The sequence below is a fragment of the Tyto alba genome, unplaced genomic scaffold (genome assembly GCF_018691265.1).
Source record: "Tyto alba isolate M040663 unplaced genomic scaffold, T.alba_DEE_v4.0 Super-Scaffold_23, whole genome shotgun sequence".
Taxonomy (NCBI): Eukaryota; Metazoa; Chordata; class Aves; order Strigiformes; family Tytonidae; genus Tyto; species Tyto alba.
Genome location: NW_024881297.1, coordinates 26,941,189 through 26,955,953, shown reverse-complemented (window position 1 = coordinate 26,955,953; position 14,765 = coordinate 26,941,189). Strand labels below are relative to the sequence as shown.

The window sequence follows — 14,765 nt, the reverse complement described above, 5'->3', positions numbered from 1 at the left end:
TACCCTTGTTTTGGCTCAGCTGCTCTAACTTGACCATCTGGAAGTAAATCCCCAGAAGGACGTAGGAAACCACGCAGAAACTGCAGTGGCACTCAGCATCTTGCATACAGACACATGGGTATCCCGTGGCTCGCTGCCCCAGGCAGGGATCCCCAGCACCTGCCCCTCGGGTACACCAGCGTGCACAGCGCACGCCGTGTAGCGTGGGAGCTGTCTCTCTCTGCTGCCTCTCATTTCTCAGTGGCCAAAAATAGTAGCGGAAAAGTTCACTACAGCATCGCAGCCTAGGTGTGGCAGAGGCATGAGGAAAACGGAGGAGGAATGTGTACAGGGATGTAATGGCTATCATCGTGAGGCTAGAGAAGGGGCTGAAAGGTATGCTTTAGCATCCAGATGTGTGGGAGCAACAGTCAGAGTAATCCTCTGAGTGAGTCATCAACCCTTGCTTCTGCATTCTCTTCACTCTCCTCTCGGTGTGACCTTCTGCTTCAACTTTTGGAGAAGAAATTTAAGAAAACTGCACTTCATCCAAAATTCTGTTTTCTTCAGAACTGGGAGACCGACAGGATTTCCTATGTGAAGTTCAAAGGATAATGAAAAACAGAGCTGTGCAAATAGGCTTTCTGAGGATGTTGCAGCCCACAACGTTTTACTGTCTTCTATCAGTTCTTCCACCCACGTGCCAAACAGGACCATTTTTGTTCCTGTTTTCTAACGTTACTGTCCCACCATGATGAAACCCTGAAACCTTTAGCTTGCCAGTGTTTTTTCCTTTGGGTCCTCCCTTTCTTCTTTATAGTATGGGCTGAAGAGAGCCAAGAGCATCTCTTCCACTGCTTCTAGTTCTCAAGGAGAATGTACTACTTAATAGTGAATTACTTAACCCTGCCAACAGCTGTGATGAAATCATCATGGATAGCCAACCTACGACTGGTGTCAGGAAGTCATCAACCCAAGATATCCATGCTATATCCAGGTCTGAAGCCAGATGGACAAAGATCACAGAAACCGGTAGATAATGATGACACTGACCTCTTGGTAACCTTCCCTAAATGGCAGGTTGATAACATCAAGTATGTCTTGAAGAACAGTCACCAGAAGTGTTCAGCCACCAACGCTTGCTTATTCTGGCATGCTCACAGAGGCACGCTGCACTGGGAGCGTGGTCAGAAGAGCATCAGCAGTTAGCTAGTGCTCTCAGATAGCTGATTTTAATCAGCGGTCAGTAACATCGTTACCATTTGACATGGGGTAGTGAGTGGAAATACTGAGAGGAAAATTACACTATTTCTCCAGAAATAATAGACAGGTCTGAGCATCAGTCGTGCATCTGATAACACCACCCACCCTACCTAGCCAACCTTTACTCGACACACCTAACCTAGCATGGTAATTGGCTGAGATGAAGAAAAAACGAGACTTGGTTCCGTTTTCCTACCCCAACACACTTCCCAGTGTTGAATCCACAGGCACTGGTGAATTACACAAATGACGCCCAGTGTGGGTCACAATTTGAAACAATTTTGCTGGTCCAAATTTCACAGGCACACAAGAGATGTTTCTCATTATACCCAGGCATAGAAGTATCTCGCTCTGCGCACACTTACATGAACATCCCCAGTGTTTAAGACTCTTAACTCCCATCCCCACAGCCTTCCTATTACAATTATCAACTGCAATGACTCAAAAACAGCAAAGGCGAAAAGGTGGTTTACTTCAGCTTCCCTGTATTTGTGAAAGGTGCATAATAGCCAAGGTGGTGCTCAAGAAATTGAGCAATACTGGTCTTAGAGTATGTCAGCATACCAACACCCAAGGCAGTGTCAAACAGGTTAATTTGGGAAGTGATATAGCTGTGTGCAATGGCCTGTCAGTATAACCCACCTGTATCCCCCATACTCCAAATCTAAACCACAGAAATGAGCTTACAACCAGCTAGAACAAATGTAGGTGCCAATCTCATCTTGAACATTCTGGTTATCACAGTGGGAACGTCCTTTTGCCTCTTAAATCAAGCTTGGTTCTAAAGTTCAACCTCTCGGGAAATATTTCTAATCTAGTCATACTATGGTGGCATTACAAGCGACTTGAAGAGTTGTGTTCTTCTGTTAGAAGTAGCACATTGCTACAATTAGGTGCAAAGTTTGTACAGGACATAAATCACAAAAAAAACAGGAACTGGAGAGCTGTGTTGTGTGACATTATAATTCCTATTTACTCGTGTTTTATATTCCTGAATTCATTTCCGTCACATAATTGTTTTTTTCCACACGTATTGTAGAGGCATTTAATTTTCACTCCCCTTGATTTTATGCAATTGTTAAAATAGTGCAGTTTTTCATGTCTGGGTAGATATCCAGTCTTGCTGATGGTTATATAATGTAGCAAGGGGAAATCACTGTGTAGACCAGTTTAGCTTTACTCTCTTGCCCTCTATATTAAGGTCAAAAATCAAACTGATTCAAGTGCTTTTATGATTAGATTGTTGCATCACTGAAATGCAAGAACTGGTGTCAATAAATTGAGGGGGTTTAGCACTAATTGATTTAAAAATGCATGAATTATGAGACTTCTGGCTTGGATAAGATTTAATGAATTATTAATCTTCATATTTCACAGATCCCATGCTCTTCATTCCCTTATGCCTGCTTAGATCTATATTTGCTTGTCACCATTTTCCCTGTAAATTAAGGATAAATTAGCTATAAATTAGGTAACAAATTTTAGCCATCCCACATTTTCTTTTCTGTTTGACGCATATTATTTGTAGACCTAAATGCCAGAGAAGACAATTATATTCATGTAATATGACCTCCTGCAGAATACAGTCACAGAGTCTCAACCAGTAGTTTCTAGATTAACCCCTTAAGTGCTATTTAAAGCTCCAATGAGAAAGCAATACCTATGTTATAGAAAGAAATACAGCCTTAACTTAAAAACTTCAAGGGACAGGGAAGGCATGACATCCTTATGCGAGTTTTTTCCAAAGCATTGCTAATGCACTGAATAAATATACTATCCAAATGAAGAGACAGCTGAATGCAGAGCAAAAGGACCCCATTGTAAGTCATAGAGCCCAGCTAACAACAGTGTGTCCTTGTCCTTCTGGGGCCTCCTTTACATCTGCCTTCAAGTTTCACTCTGTTTTCCTCAGCCACCATGCTTGCAGCAGGGCAGCAGTGGTGCTGGTAGGGAGCAGAGCAAATCTTTAGGGTGTGTTTTGGGGTTCAGAGCTTCAATTCACCTTGGGCATGAACGCAATCTCTCTTTCAAATCTGCTTTGGACAACAGGGTTAAAATTCTCTCTCATGGGTGCCTTGTCTTCAGAAAAGCATGTTAAACCCATATTTAAACAGCAGGCCCACACAGGGTTGGGTTTGTGATGGTATTGTATTTATTACAAACTACTAGCAGTCCTGGCTTGGGGAGAAGCTGTTCTGCAAATTGCAAACCACCCAGAGTCTGGGCTGGCGTAGTCCTGGTCTTGCTTCTCCCATTCATTTCCACATGGAAGCTTGCTTTGTTTCTCAGTGTATAAACACAGTGCACCTTAAGTGCGAAATGTATAGGAAATCCTTAAACTATACCTCAGTCTTCATGTGTGCAACATTTTATTCCAGCAGTAATGGAAATGTCTCACTAATAAGGAGCTTGATGTGTTACATTGCCAATTAGCCATCTGAGTTAACTGCACATCTTTTCTCCTCTGGTGACATTTGCAGCTCACTTACTGGTGTTAACCCAAGGCACAGCTGAAGCGACTACTGCTTAGGCCAGAGAAAAATGACATTCCACAATAACCACACAGCTATAAATCATGGTGTTGAGTATCTGCTTAATAACTGCTTATGTGTCTTGTTCCAAAGTTAAAAAAGAGAAAACTTTGACACAGAGTTTATCAGAAACAATTTCGCATGTATGCAAGTCCAGAAGATTGAAGGTTTCAGTGCAGAAATTGAGCTTTCTGATAATGCCATGTATGAGTGTCCTTACTTAAGAATAACTCTACGTATGCCTTTTCTCGAATTTTCATTCATTCTTGAAATAGGAAAAAAAAATCCCTTAATTTTAGGAGCTTTTTCACATGTTGAATGTTCAGGATTTAGACCTCTTTGCCAGTGTCATGAGCTTCCGGGGAGAGAAGCAACTGCACAGCAGCACATAATAATACATAGCAAATTAAGCCAGATGTGAAGCGACTGACTGTACCCAGGTGATAGGAGCAGGAGAGTCTGAGCAGAAATCACAACTCACCAATCTGGAGTTTGGCAAGACATGAAGGTAAATTCACCTCCTGTCTAGGAAGTGACACAGTGGTCTCTTGTCTGGGAGCAGTTTAGACCTCTGTGTCATCTGGTGGTGGCAGAAAGGTGCCAGCAGGATGGAGGCTGTGGCACCACTCCAGGAACAACCTAGTGAGCCATCAACAAGCTCCTGGGTGTCCAACTTCTGCTTTCTTGAGTCTCATCCTGATAATTACTCGGGCACAACTCATCTGACGTTATGGTCTGAGGAGGTATATTTCTGCCAGGGAGACAAACCTTTGAGGAGATATATTCTATCCTAGCTAACCCCAGAAGGGGAAAAACACCTCTGACATCCCACCTTTCACTCCTTTTAGGGCCACAAGTACTCTAACATGGCATCCTGCCACTTGCTTTTTCTACTGGGAATCTTGCCCAGCTTTGCAGAAGATTGTACTACCCTGCAGTAGATGTATTTGTCCATTCGTTCATCTGAACTGCTTTGCATTCACAAACTCCCCAGATATGGGTGCTATATAAAATAAGGTATGAGCCTCTACAATGGGCTAAAAGTAAAGAAAGATTTTCCATGAAAGAAAATGACATAACTAAGCACTTCTGTCGCTGCAGAAATGTTTGTCGTGCTCATAACAATGCCTTCCACAGTCTTTTGGTACTCCCATGTTGATAGAGGTGGCAGGAATATGTCAAAATTGCCCATAAAACAAAACAAAAAAAAAATCTCAAACTCTCTTTCAGTACCTGGTTTCCAATTTGTGCCCCATATGTGGCAAGAAATAAATGCACATACTCTGCTTGCATCTGAAAAAGTCAAACGGTAGAGGACTGAATTATAACTTGAATGCATATTGGTGGGATGAGATGCTGATCCATTTGCACAGTAATGTGCTATATTTAAGTCACGCATCGTGGCATCTTCAAAGAGGCCAGTCATAATTATGATGGATTAGACTGCAGAGTCAGTCCTAGATGCAGTAATTGTTTCACAGATGCTGCTGATGTGACTTGAATTTCTAATGAATTATAGCTGAAGGAAAATATGTGGAGCTTCTAAATGGTCTGGATAAAATACAGTTATGGGAAAGAGAAAAAAGACTAACTGCTACGCTTAGGGAAAGGTAGATTTACTTTGAGAGGCAGACAGGTTACCCCACAATTATAAAGAAGAGCACAGAGACTTTGTAAGGCACAACCAGGTCTGCTTAGTAGTAGCGTCAAGAATATCTCAATGGCATCCCAGTTAAAATCAGTAATAAAGGAATTGCTGCCCTTTGTCTTTTGCCAGTTTTAAATGACAGTTGCTGTGATCTGTAGCTGCTTGAGCAAGATTTGTACTCGGGTGTGACCCAAGGACTGTGAGTAACCAAGTGTAGACAGAGAGAAGTATAACACGAAGTCACCACAATCCTAGATGCATTTCAAAGAATGCAAATCTGGCACTTTTAATAGATCAATTAGCTTTGTATTTTAAAGAACAAAATGATTCCCATGTCCTTTGTAAATTCTAACACCAGTGTCTTTTACACTGGAGGTGATGAGAATTTGAGGAACTGGTTGACTCATACCCATGAGGTCTTTGAGAATACTGTAAGTAATAATCCATGTCACAGTGAAGATAACCTCATGGTTTTTGAGGACGGCATGAAACTAAGACTGTTTTCTGAAGCACAGATGTGCTCCTTCAAGGGGTTTGCAAGCTACGTTTAGAGAAGTTGGGCAGGCCCCGCTTCTAAACAGAAAGGTGTGTTTTTACCTATCAGTAAAGAGTTGAGAAGAAAGATTGTCTGGGAACTCTCAGAAGGAATTTAGTTCCAAACCCACATGGTACACCAGAACACAAGCAGCAAGGCAGACTTTGAGGGCCAGAGGAAGTTTCTCACGGCTCAATCACAGAGACTGAAACTTTTTTTAAAGAAAGAAATATTTTAGAAGCAGCTTGACAGCACAGTGTTAATTACTATGGTGCCTTTTATTTCATTTCATACTTGGGAAATACGGCAGCCTACACACTCATGTCTGAGTTGTGGTTCAGCTGCAGTTTCTAGGTATGAAAGGTGTGAAGGCAAAGAATGGTTTCCAAATTAGGCTGACATTTTATTTTTGAGACACGCTGGGAGCATCATTCTGCTGCCTGGCCTAGAATGACACATCAGAGGAATCCTTTCACGCTGCTGTCTGTTGAGTGTGGAATATCGTCTCCCTGGGAAAGCTGCAAAGGCTCATGTCTTGTGGTACTTTAAAGCTAGGTTGGGAAATATACTGAAATATATCTAGAAGGAAAGAAGCTTCTCTTAGCTTGTCAAAAAAATAGGTAAGATGGACAAACATTCTCTTCCATCTCCCTATTCTTAGCTTTCCCTTCAAAAACTCTTTTTTAAAGTACTGTTACTTGCAGAGACAAACTCTCTGCTTCTGTCATACAAAACATAAATTGAGTACAGAAAGAAAAAAAAAAACTTCAGAAGGTCAAAAGTAAATTTTAGGTTTACCAAGTTTGGGATAAGGAGGAAGTGGATACAAGTCATCATTTAGGTGCTTGCCAGTCAGATTTGAATTGTCCTGATACTGAAATCAGAGCTGCAAGCGGAGGGGATTCTGCTGGATGTAATGAATCCCATGAATTAATATTACTTTTAAAAGCATTTTAGACTCATACTACTCAACAGAGCAAGGCACTGAAAACTGCATAAATTAGCTGTTTCTTAACATTAAAAAAAAAAAAAAAAAAGCGTAGGATAAGTACATAAGCAGAGCAACCATGGTGGGAGAAATTTTTCAGTATCGTAGTTCTTCCTGTGGAGTGCAATACCAGCAACGTATAGTGCTTCTCATGACTTTTAAGTCCAACCAGGGATGACCTGGTAATGGAGAACCCTTCAGATTCCCCTTTATACAAATGAAAAATAAAAGCATCAGGACAAAGACATGCATGAGTCCAAATTTTCTCTGTGCAATCTCACATCTGTAAGACCCTCTGTCAGTCTGTCTTCTGTCATTTGTGACTGGTTGAGAACCATAAAGCCAACAAAGAATAAATTACAGGCAGAGTCAAACAAGGGCTTTATCTATGTTAACTGGGATTGTGAATCCTGGGAAGATGTCAGCTTGCCATTATATGGAATTTGTTCACTGCACATTGTCAGTGCTTTTATCCAACAAAACCCCCTTCATTTTATAAATAAAATATAAAGAGTATATGAGAAAAGTGTATGAGAAAGTGGGATTTTCCATCCAAACAAAGAAAAAAATCCTAGCTCCATAGCTCAGTTCAAAACCCAAATGCATAGTTTAAGCCATCCCTGATGTGTATATGTAATTTTTAAAGGATATTAATACCCAAAGAAATACCACTTGATTCAGCCTCTCAGAAATCTCTCGATTTGTTTCCAACAACATTCCCAAGATATTGATGAACTGTAAGAGTTCTTATGGACAGCAATCAAGCATGGCTTTGTCTCACACAAGTATTGTGCTACTTGCATGGTCTTTAGGAATGACAGTTTTAAAAGACCTTGTCAGACAGCTGAAGACAGAAAAAAGGAGGTTTCCCCCTCTAATTGGCAAGCTTGGTGGCAATAATCCTTCAAGTCACACAAAAGAGGTTTGGCACACTTAATCAAATAATGGGATTAGCACCAAGTCTGGGAACCATGGTTTCGGCATGACTTTCTGCCTTACCAAGGAGAAAAACTGATGACAGAGGAGTCTGTGCAAATCATTCAAAAGCAGAGAATATTTTTTGCACCATTACGAGAGATTTTTTGGTAAAATACCTGCTTGTGTGTTAAATGGGGGCAAGGAGCCACTCTATTTTCACTCTCATCTCAAAGAACAAACCTTCAAGAAAAAGGGAGCCGTGGGACTGCAAAATATGATAGGATAGTGAAACACCCCTTAGGTGCGCCTGCGAGCTCATGTGGTGTGTGGGAGCTGATCAGGACAACGGGTGCTTGAACGCTGCAGGAATTGTTGGTAGTGGGCTGTCCATCAGTGGAAACTAAAACCAACTTAGATTCTCTCTCGTTTCTTTTCTCTTTCAGATACGTTCAGAGGGTAGCCTTGTGGATGGCCCTGGAGCAGGCCAGATGGAACAGGACAGAACCAACCATGTTGACGGCAATAGATTGAGTCCATTTCTAATACCGCAACCTTCTCACGTTTGCCAGGCAGAGCCTTCTGCGGTGAAGCTACAGAATGGAAGTCCAGCAACAGAGAGGCCTGAAGTTGAAGTAAATGGAGACCACAAGTGGCTATTCATTAAAAGCAACTATGGAGTGCCCCACCTGAAGGGAAGTCCAAACAACCGCGTTAGCCCCGACCTTTTACAAGAAAAGAAAGTATATTCCAAATATATGCAAAATGGTGGGATAAAACGCACTTTTAGTGAGCCCTCTCTGTATGGACTTCATGAGAGCAAGAAAGTGAAACAAGACAAAGAGGTAAACGGAGAAAAAGCTGAGCCAGAGGTTAATAATGAAAAACCAAGCATCTCCAAGTGCTACAGTGAGAAGAAACCTGAGAGTTTTACAGGACAAGAAAATGAAGCTTCAGATTTGATACAGTCTACAAGATACAACAGTGGTGGTTCAGAAGACCCTCGTGAACTCCTGATTCAGGATGAGCAGGAGCAGGAAAACGTTCATTGCCACAACAGGGACATTGTCTTACTACTTAAGAACAAGGCAGTGCCAATGCCTAATGGTGCTACAGTTTCTGCCTCTTCCATGGAAAGCATGCATGGTGAACTCCTGGAGAAAACACTGTCTCAATATTTTCCAGAACATGTTTCCATAGCAATGCAGAAGAACACATCTCACATCAATGCCATTACCAGTCAGGCTACTAATGAGTTGTCCTATGAGACAACGCATTCATCCCATACCTCAGGGCAGATCACTTCCCCACAGACCTCAAACTCTGAGCTGCCTCAAGTGCCAGCTGTAGTGGTTACTGAGGTCTACAACGCAGAAGACTCCAGTAAACCACCTGTATTGCCAGGTAGCTGTTCACTTCAGAAACCAGAACTACAGCTACAGCAACAGATTCCAGGCTATGATCCACACCAGTTACCCGTAGGAAACAGTACTGTTCGTGGAAGCATAGGGCAGGTTCCCAACCAAGACCTCTCTCTCCGTTCCAGCAGTAACCTGCAAGCTCAGAGCACCGCTCTGGAAAGGTTTTCTGAGCAAGCAGAAAAAAATGGTGCTTTCTTTAAACAGAACTCAACGTTTCACAAAGATTCCTCCACTCCTCCTGCTCCAGAAATGAACAGTGCACTGTCCGTTGTGGTGCGAGAAGGACACCATTCCTATGACACCAGACGTGATGAAACTCTTCCTGGGGAGATAAAGAATGAAGGACAACAGCAGGGACCAATGTCAGAAAGTCCCAGCCTCAGCCAACAACAACTTCACCCTCAGCAGAGACTTCCGCAGCAGGCACAAACGTCACAACAAGATGTCAGTGAAAGCAACCCCCAAGCTGCCGTGGCCGCCTCAATTCAGCAGCGCCCAAAAGAAACGACGCCAGCGTCGGAGCCTCCCCTCCAAAACCTGCAAGCGCGCGGAAGTGAGGGTGAGTTGCAGCAACACTATCAGCATTTCCCAGGACAGAGAGAACCTGAGATTCCTCCCAACAAAGAAAAGGACCAAGTGAAAGAGCCTGTGCAACAGGCTCAACATTATTCAAAACCAGCCTGGATAGAACTGGTTTCTACCCAGTTCCGCCAGGGAGAGCCTCCCCAAAAGCCCAGCAAAGCATTATTGCGATCAATTCTTCAGTTCCAGGCACACACAGCCGAAACAGCCTACAGAAAACAGCATGCTGGAAGTCCTGATGCATTGAAGGGGCCTTCAGGACAGCCCCAGAGCCAGAAGATAATGCAACAGGAACAAATTCCTCCGCTGTACAAAAGCGAGACCTCCCAGCTGCAGCCGCGTCCCACAGCTGACCAGCAGCTGCCGTTCCAGAAACACTCACCACAGCCACAGCTCACAAAGATGGATTCCCTACACAAGTCCCAAGTGCAGCAACACCCTCCGCAGCAGCTCCATTTCCAGCACAGACCAGAACAAGCCGAACAGCCTTTAGGGGCCCCGCTGAAACAGCAGCACTTGAATCCCCAGCCAAGGGAAAACGAGCAATTCTTGCATTCACACATTTTGCAACAGATGCTTCAAAAACAGGCACATCAAGTGCAACTGCCGTGCAGCCCACAGCTAACCCCAAACCAGCAACAGACTCTGCAAATGAAAACGAAAGACCTGCCCCAGACTATTTCCCACTCCCAAAGCAACGCTGAGCAGCCACTAGACAGGACATCCTTCAATCAGCTTAAAGTAGATGAATGTTTTCAAACTGGGAATAAGTACATGAAATCAACAGCATTCTCACTGCATAACCCTCAGCTAGGCCTAGAGCAGGTACAGAGCATGAACAACAAAGCTCCCCTTTACACTCAGAAAGCAAATGCTAGTCTGCAGCACCTCTGCCCAAACAACGTACACTTGATTTCTGAGAAGAAAGAAAGCACTGCAAATATCGAACGCTTTGGAGCCAACAAAATGCAGGACTTGCAACATGTGCAGTATTTTTCAAATAACTTGACCTCAAAGCAAGATGTGAATCACTGTTTTCAAGAACAAGAGCAACAGACACAACAAGCTTCAGTTATACAGCTATCGCCACTCCAGCAAACACAGTGCTACGGCGGTAGCCTGAACCAAAATCTCCCGAGCCAACAAGCTACGCAGATTCCTCAGCGGTACTTACCACACAGCCAGCAAACTGCCCCACACTCCCAAGACCAGAGAGGCTGTCATTTGCAGTCCCAGCCTCCTAAAGATTTTCAAAAGCATGCTGCTCTAAGGTGGCATCTCTTGCAAAAGCAGGAGCAACAAGCATACCAGCAACCCAAACCCGAGATTGGTCCCAGTGCAGCACGCAAGCCTATAAAAATTGAGGCTGGCACAAAGCCTAATGTCTGTATGCGTCCATCAGCTGGACAGCTGGAAAACAAAATGTGGAAAAAAACAATTAAACAAGAGAATCAGCACTTTGGCTGCGAGAACATGCAACAAAAGAGCATCATCGAGACAATGGAACAGCAGCTAAAACAGATACAGGTCAAATCACTGTTTGATCACAAGACTTTTACTATCAAATCACCTAAACATGTGAAGGTTGAAACAGCAGGCCCTATCACCATCCTATCAAGAAATACCAGTGCTGCAGATTTTGACACTCAGACCCCAATCTTAGATCATCAAGCAAACTCATCTGCTGAGAAAACCCCGACCAAAAGAACAGCTGGAACTGTTCTCAATAATTTTTTAGACTCACCTTCCAAGTTATTGGATACTCCTGTAAAAAATTTATTGGACACACCTGCCAAAACCCAGTATGATTTCCCATCTTGCAGCTGTGTTGGTAAGTGCTGAGTTGTACTAAAAACGTACTGGTTCACAGGAAGAAAATGAGCCTTCAAGTTGGGATCACAGGGTTAGTTGGATGTTTTTGTTGGAGGATTTTTTGGGTTGTTTTTTTTAGAACAGTAATTAGTAAAGACTTACAAAATTGCAATTTTATCCACTTACTGCTATTTTTCCAACCCTATACACAGGCCCTTTCTCAGTATTTCATAAAGCAATTACCTATTTGCTTTTTCAGTCAGAATGCTTATGGCCTGTAATGCATCCCCTCACATTCACTCTCTTTGAGCAGCAGACACATAATGACAACATGCTGATAAAAAGTAGGTCTTAACTTTATAATCTAATTTATTCATCAAGGTTAGATATAGCATTTATAAAATATGTCCTGGGTCCAAAACTTGAGATCCTTATGCCATTCTTTTGCTCTAACAGTGAAATTGCTGAAGTTTTCCACAGTAAAGCCCAAGCAAAGGAATAAGATTATTTCTCACTTGTTGCAAGAGTTTATCCTCCATTTCATGCACTTTAGCCTTGCAGGAAACAAGAGATCAGCAGTTTCTTAGAGAAGCTACACAAGCAGCACAAAATAGCAGCGAGGGGGACCCTCAGTGTTTCTTCATGGCATGCCTGATCTCCAAAAGGTGGAAGAATAGGGCAGAAAGAAGCAGAGTACACGCATGGCCCCATAGCCCAAGCTTCCATACAGCACTGACACTGCACACAGCCAGGTCTAACAGGCACTTTCAGACTCTACTGGATAAACTATTCAGACTGAGACAAAAGGTTCAGCCGCAAAACTGAGGGAAAAAAACCTAATCCTTGTTATAGTTTCACTATTTCCTACCAACTAGAAAAGAGGGAAGTTAAACCAGTGCTCCTCCAAAACTGCAAAATGGACCTTTTTGCCTTTTCGAATGCCTGGGGCTATGTCTTGGAGATGATCTGCAGGAACAAAAAGAGGAGGTAGTGGATTTCCAAAGCTCCCAGGAAGAAAACTGGAAGCCAGTTCCTTGCTGTTTTATAAGAAACAACCTACAAAATGTACTTTTTTGAAAACACTGAAATTGTTTGATTTTTTTTTTTCTGGAGACGGTTTCTCCAATGTAGTCGGCACAAGTTTTTCTGGTAATCATTTTATTATTCATACTATTTTTTTAGGCAGTATTGCAACCGCTAACCAAGCAAAAGATCTTATTCTCCACTTGCATTTTTATTCTTCAGTCTTAGCAGGCCCTCTAGGAAATAAAGGAGAAGGAAAGTTCTTCTTTGGAGAAACCAGGGCCACAGTGTAATCGATAGGGTTTATTGCTCTTTCCTACCAATACTTGTCCTTAGGAAGGTTCAGTTAAGCCATTCCCCACTTGCCACGTTCAGGTTTACAGCGTGCCTTCCTCATGCTTCTGGAGGCTGTACGTCAAGAGCCACATCACCTCATCCAGCCTTTAGCATGGCAGAAAGCTTAAAGTCAGCCCTCAGACAAGTCAGCACAGCTCCACCATCTCCTCCTGAACCCAAGCAGGGCCTGGCCATTTCTTACTGCTGGAGCCTGCCTCCTGCTATCAAACCAAACATACAGCATATCTTGTGAATGCTGACATGGTCCTACCTACACACAGAAAACTGAGGCTACATTCTTAGCATACAAGCATTTTGACTAAGCCTGGTGCAGGATTTCTTTCAGCAAACTTGCTTTTTTTTCATTTCACAGAGTGTTTCTGTGGGTGGCAGAAATTCTCTATGTAACCTTACTGGCCACTTTCTCAAACTGTAGGTTCTACACTGTAATATGTCTGCTGAAAAAACAAGTACTGTACAGCTCACTAACGTCAATATTTACCGTTGCTATCCCATTTATCCTCCTTTCTAGATACTGGGAGAGGAGGAAGTGGGAGAAGGAGAAACAATTGTTTAGTGATAACAGGAAAGCGCCTTTTGAATTTCAGTGTAGAGCCCAAGATGTAAAACAACTGTTTGTGCTAGCAGAAGGCACACAGTCCGTATCACGGCTATTTGCAGGATTAGCCACGTGCTTTGCGTGTTTTGTACAAATTGCGTGGGCATACTTTAGACGTAAGTGTTTGAAAACTCTGACCCCAGACCAATAACAGCAGTATTCTAATGAGCTAGATGTAAGCTTTGCAATGTGACTTTTTACATTAAAGAATTAAGCTTCGAAGTAATAACCTTTATTTTGTTTTAAACAGAGCAAATTATTGAAAAAGATGAAGGTCCTTTCTATACCCATCTAGGAGCCGGTCCTAATGTGGCAGCTATTAGAGAAATCATGGAAGAAAGGTAATTAGTGCAAAGGCACAGGGCAGATTAACATTTATCCTTTTGTGGATGTCAGAATTTTTCCAGCTTTTGCACATAAAGAAATAAACAATTGCAAATCAAGTAATTACTTGTAGGCTTAGCTACTCCAGTGTTGCCAACATTACGCACTGTGCTATTCACCAGAGAGTCACAATATTTGACAGGGCTAATAGTCTGCTGGCTGGCACAGGCTGCGCACTTTGAGACAGACGCCAGCAAACCCAAGCAGGAACAAGTATTCACCAGCCTGCCAAGCAAGACGGTTGGCAATGGCTGCAAAAGCAGGCATGGACCTGGTGTTCCCTCTGGGTAGGAGGATGCCAAGGTAGAAGGAAGATGAAGAACAGAATACCAGACTCCAGAATTAGCTCCCTCCTGCCCCTTCCAAATTACTATGCATCTACTACAACCCTAAAGGTCTAAATCTAACTCGGTCACCTCCAGAGGAGTGCCACAGAGTTGTTGGGTAGGATTTCAGCCCAAGAATCGATAAGCAGTTTTGTGAAAAAACCTCCTCCTTCCTTGGAGTATGGCACACCACCAGCCTTATCTTGACTGTGGACAATCCCTGTATCATGTTGCATCCCGTGATACACTTATTACATCAAAGCCAACCAAACCAGGAATTTTGAACACCACAGAACAGATACATGATCTGTGCTATTTAAAAATACATGTAAGTGCAAAACCCCCCAGCCTAAGGTATTTAAATGAAAGACTCTCACAAAAGTGACTTCTGCACTGTGAATTC

The 14,765-nt window shown here is 42.8% G+C and overlaps 1 protein-coding gene across 1 annotated transcript in view; it reads left to right on the top strand.

Moving 5' to 3' along the window:
• The window catches only part of TET2 (tet methylcytosine dioxygenase 2), a 75,662-nt gene that overhangs the window by 42,703 nt on the left and 18,194 nt on the right, over nucleotides 1-14,765 (top strand). Inside the window, exons 2-3 of the mRNA XM_042796426.1 lie at nucleotides 8,306-11,693; nucleotides 13,903-13,993. Coding sequence (XP_042652360.1) covers nucleotides 8,306-11,693; nucleotides 13,903-13,993 — 3,479 coding nt within the window. The remainder of the gene's footprint in view (nucleotides 1-8,305; nucleotides 11,694-13,902; nucleotides 13,994-14,765) is intronic.